Source organism: Sphaeroforma arctica (genome assembly GCF_001186125.1).
Source record: "Sphaeroforma arctica JP610 unplaced genomic scaffold supercont1.1608, whole genome shotgun sequence".
Taxonomy (NCBI): domain Eukaryota; class Ichthyosporea; order Ichthyophonida; genus Sphaeroforma; species Sphaeroforma arctica.
This window is the reverse complement of record NW_014038950.1, coordinates 7,256-12,485: the sequence shown is the minus strand read 5'-3', so window position 1 is coordinate 12,485 and position 5,230 is coordinate 7,256. Positions and strand designations below refer to the sequence as shown.

The window sequence follows — 5,230 nt, the reverse complement described above, 5'->3', positions numbered from 1 at the left end:
GTCGGACATCTACGGGTTGTTTACTGATATGAACAATAATATGACCCGGAATAAGCACTGCTTATTCAGCGATACTTTTTGTCATCACTAGATCTGAGGCATTTTTTTCTTCATACTTTATAGAAATAGTTTTCTTCCGGCTCCGCTCTCTATAGAATTCACCCAGTATGCTATTGTTTTAAACTATATTGTATTTTCAACAGATGTATTGAAATATGCCTCAAAGCGAATTAAATACAAAGTATTTGAGACAGGAAAACTCACTTTATGTTTTATTATAACGGAACAATTCCGGTACCGTAATCGAACTAGCTTGCCTTTTAGGTCCGGCACCGCTATCAGAGAGGACAATGTGGGCCCTAATATCTGGGGGTTGGGGCATTTTTAGACTGCGTATTGTATGTAAAAAACCCCTCTACCTATGCCCCATATCCGGAATCAAGGCCTCACTGACTAATCTTACCCACACAGCAGTGCAGCACATCCAACTCAGACACAGTGACAGAAGACAACGACTCACAGCCACCAAGGTGTTCTCCTTCCTAATAAACTAAATACACCCTATTTTTTATTTCGGGTATTTCATATTTGATTAAGTGGCAGAAGTAGCCCACGAGCAGATAGATAACTCATCTCGTTCATCAGGTAATAACTTAAGTGGAGTATGTGCACGGGTACTTAACGTGAATGTTACCTCCAGTCGCTAGGACGCAACATTTTCATATAATGCCATTCTAGTTCAGTACCGGTTAAGTTTGCTGAGTAGTTGATCTGAATTCCAAACACGCCGAACATCTAACTAGTCAACAGCCATACGGCGCACGTCCGTATATGTTGTTTGATACCTCTGTATATATACACACACACACAAACACACAAACACACACTCACACACACACACAAACACACACACACACACACACACAAACACACACTCACACACACACACAACACACACACACACACACACACATATATATATATATATATATATATATACAGTCATACATTTATACATACATACATACATGCATACATACATAAATACTTGCATGCATATTGATACCTATACATGTACACATACACACACACATACACACACACACTATATACATGTACTATACATGTACACACACACACCCATACACATATATATATATATTATATTATATATGTATATTTCTTTATATATTTATGTGTATTTATATATATATACATATAAATATATATAAGCATATGTTTCAATATATACATATATATATGTGTGTGTGTGTATATACATGTCCATTTATATATATATATATATACATATTTATATTTATGTATTAATTATATATATATGTATAAATGTAATATATATATATATATATATATATATATATATATAATATAAATATATATATAAGTATGTATATATAGGAATATATAACTTTACACGTGCATATATATATATATATATATATATATATATATATATATATAATATATATATATATATAAGTATGTATATATATGAATATATAACTTTATACGTGCATATATATATATACATATATATATATATCGATATTGATATTGATATACATTCATGTATGTAAATTCTGTTAAAACATAAAGTCACGCGCACGACCACAAACACACACACGCATAATACAATATCACAAAAATAGAACCCACTCGTGTATTTATACATATAAATCAATCCACACCCGCACACACACAAACATACCCGCATATTCACTCAAGAATAGCACACACACACACGCAAGCACACACTTATATATTTCACTCTATATATCTATATGGCTACGTGTATATAATCGGAAATATACACGTAAATTTCTGAATATACACATGTTTTTTTTAATACTTATATATACGCACACGCACACACGCACCTATATATATATATATATATATATATATATATGTATATATATATATGTATGTATATGTATATATATATATATATATATTTATATATATACATACATACATACATACATACGTATATATACATACATATATATATATATATATATATATATTTACGATTTTATGGATGTATGTGTATGTGTAAATATGTGTATGTATAAATGTATTCATATCTAATGCACGATCTCACTTTGTTTCTAGGTTTTATTGTTTTCGCGTCTAATTCATATCATACTTTATGTGACAACCTTTCGTCTTTCTATCTCTACAAGCAAACAATCTTCAATATAATTTAGTCCACATCAAGCTTACATTACTGACACTCCTTCATATCCATACAGTCACACCACCGCAAACAAAATGTTCTCAGTCGTTTCTCGCTCAAGCTCACGCGTTGCCCAAGTGGTGTCTCGCCGTTCTTTCTTCGGCTCGTCTAAAGACCCTGTCAAGGACGCATTCGCCTCAGAGCTTAAGAAGATCAAGGTGTGTACTGCTGCACCTGGATGTGTACTCGAAACTGATATATATATATATATATATATATATATAAATATAGATATTTATATTTATATATAATAATAATAGTAATATATTGTATATATTATGTATGTATATACTTAGATACATACACACCTTCATGCATGCATGTATGCACGCATATATATATATAGGTATGTATGTATGTATGTATGTACATCATACATCCAACAAACATACATACACATGCATACATACATACATGATACATGCAGACATATATATATATATTATGTATATATATACGTATGTATGCATGTATATATATATGTATATGTATACATATATGCATATATATATATGTCAATGTATATGTCCAAATCCAATATATATGTCAATGTATATGTCCAAATCCATATACGTATACATACACATACATGTACACGTGTATGTGGTTGTGCATGTATATATACATATAATGACTTATACTCGAACTTGTGTTCGTATAATTGCATAAAATGTAAAATTTGGACATTACGTGCGTCTGTGTATGTGTCTATATATATTCATGTCTATGTGATATGTGGGTAAAGAGCGTGTTTTTGTTTGTTGCTCCTGCTGTGTACAGTTCTCATGATGCGTGATAGTATTGCTTCCTGGAGATAATATTTTCTACTACCGGGTGTACACAATAATATTTAGGGTTTGCAGGATTTAACACAGTAGGCTTATGAGTTGTAAGCTACAGAAAGTCGATATGATTGGTGTAGAGATGTACAGCACTTTGTTCTAGAAATGAATACCGCGATGTATCTGGACAAGAAATGTACCGAACTTTATGAAACTGTGGGCTGGTAGCTGCATTAGCGCACCTGCTATAACACGACGGGTGCAATCGCTAGTCCCCATCAGAAGGTGGGAGTGTTGGTAGTATACATTAAGTTTGGGATATACGACACAGATAGTTAAATACCAACAACCCATTCTACAGAAGTTTGCTCAGGGGAGTGTTAGCAGTATTGGAAGGATTCCAGAATATACGACACGTATTTAAATACCAACAACAAATACTACCTAGCTGTTCTCATGGGAGTGTTATTAGTATAGGAAGGATTCCAGAATATACGACACATAGTTAAATACCAACAACCTACCGAGCTGTGTTTACCCCCTGCGGGCATTTTTGTTCATAATATTCAGCAAAGCTATTTGTACATGGGAGGGGTGTTTGTATTTATATAACTGCATGAGTGCCTGTGTACGTGTATGGAGGTGTACATGCTTGTACAAAGGCATGCAAGTGTAGATAGGCTTGCTACGTTGTATCTCTATTACTACAGACGACCCATGCCCCACTGTGTATGTGTGCACGAGGGTCTATGTGCTGGCTGTTCGCAGTCGCGGATCTTATCTGGTGCGTGTGTGCGTATCTGCAATAGCTGGTACCACTCGGCTGTACAAGTTGTATCAATGTACACACCACACCTGTCTGTGCGTGCGAGGCAGTGCATAAACGCGGTCGCAAGGGGTTCGCAGCCAACCCAGACTCATCGCATATCACTGTGTGCGCATATGCGTATTGGTTGGTTAGTGTTCAGAGGTCGTACATGCTTATGCGGCTGTCAATATCTATTGCCTGTGTGTTCAGTTTATAGTGAGTACGCAGACGCATGGCCCACTAGAGGGTACCTACATACACATGTTCTCTATCGATGCAAGCCTGCTGACGCTGTGCTAAGATCGGCCTGGCGTATGGATACGTCCTTTGTTCACATACCATTCGTCGTTACTTACTGTATGGATATTAAAGTGTGCAGTTCAAATATCAAATGATACAAGTGTGTAGTGCTAAGTACTAAATGCACGTGTATATTTTTTCATATCTATAAACAGGCCCTGCAGAAGTCTGGCAAAATCGAGAAGACCGAGGATCACGCCCGCCTGAACCAGGCCATTGAATCCGTTAAGAAGATGGACGGACTCAAGGCTACCGGAGCCCAGATGTAAAACAATGTATTAAAATCTAGCGCATTCAGGAGGATGTGCATCTGCACACTCTGTAGTTGGGAATAAAGTATGGCACACTCCTAGGCTCATGGATTGTATATGTAACAGTTGAAGTATTAACATCTAGCACATTCAGGAGGATATGTATCTACACCCACTGTAGTTGGGAAGTATGGCACACTCATAGGCTCATGGATTGTATATGTAACAGTTGGAGTATCAACATCTAGCACATTCAGGAGGATGTGTATCTACACACACTGTAATTAGTAGGTATGGTACACTCATAGGCTCATGGATTATGTTTTCAAGGGTTCATATACCGCATCCATCGAGGTATCGTGTCTGTAAGAACCAGACGCGCTAGCCTATGCACACTTAGTACATTACATTGGCATATCGGCTGATCCACACCTCTAGGCACCTTGTATCCTAACCTCGAACCGATTTCCGATAAAACGTTTATAAATCCAATATATATACGTTTACGTTCAACTTCTATTCCGTACCCCCATGACGTAGTGAGCTTCGCTTGTGTCTGTCCCAGTTGTTAGATGACGTGGCTACGGGATTTAAAGTAAACTGTTGGGAAAGACTTCAGTAGCAGAAGGAATTACATTCACGCACTCTGAGTCTGCCATTTGAACAAACTTATATCGCACATCCCAAAGCCCTCACAGTTTGATTTATATTTCGTGTTGCAGCCGCCACACACTTACGTGTATAGAGACGTCATATACTTTAGAGAGGTATCAATGTACAGTTATCATTGTATAGTTATCATTGAGTAATATTTTACAAGTAATATTCC

The 5,230-nt window shown here is 35.9% G+C and overlaps 1 protein-coding gene across 1 annotated transcript; it reads left to right on the top strand.

Annotated features, from left to right (window-relative positions):
* The first annotated feature begins 586 nt into the window (after positions 1–586).
* On the top strand, positions 587–4,518 carry SARC_11282 (hypothetical protein). Its single transcript, XM_014294635.1, has 3 exons — positions 587–645; positions 2,277–2,418; positions 4,306–4,518. Exons 2-3 carry the CDS (start codon positions 2,296–2,298, stop codon positions 4,417–4,419), a joined length of 237 nt encoding a protein of 78 aa, XP_014150110.1. The 5' UTR covers positions 587–645; positions 2,277–2,295; the 3' UTR covers positions 4,420–4,518.
* Positions 4,519–5,230: the final 712 nt, after the last annotated feature.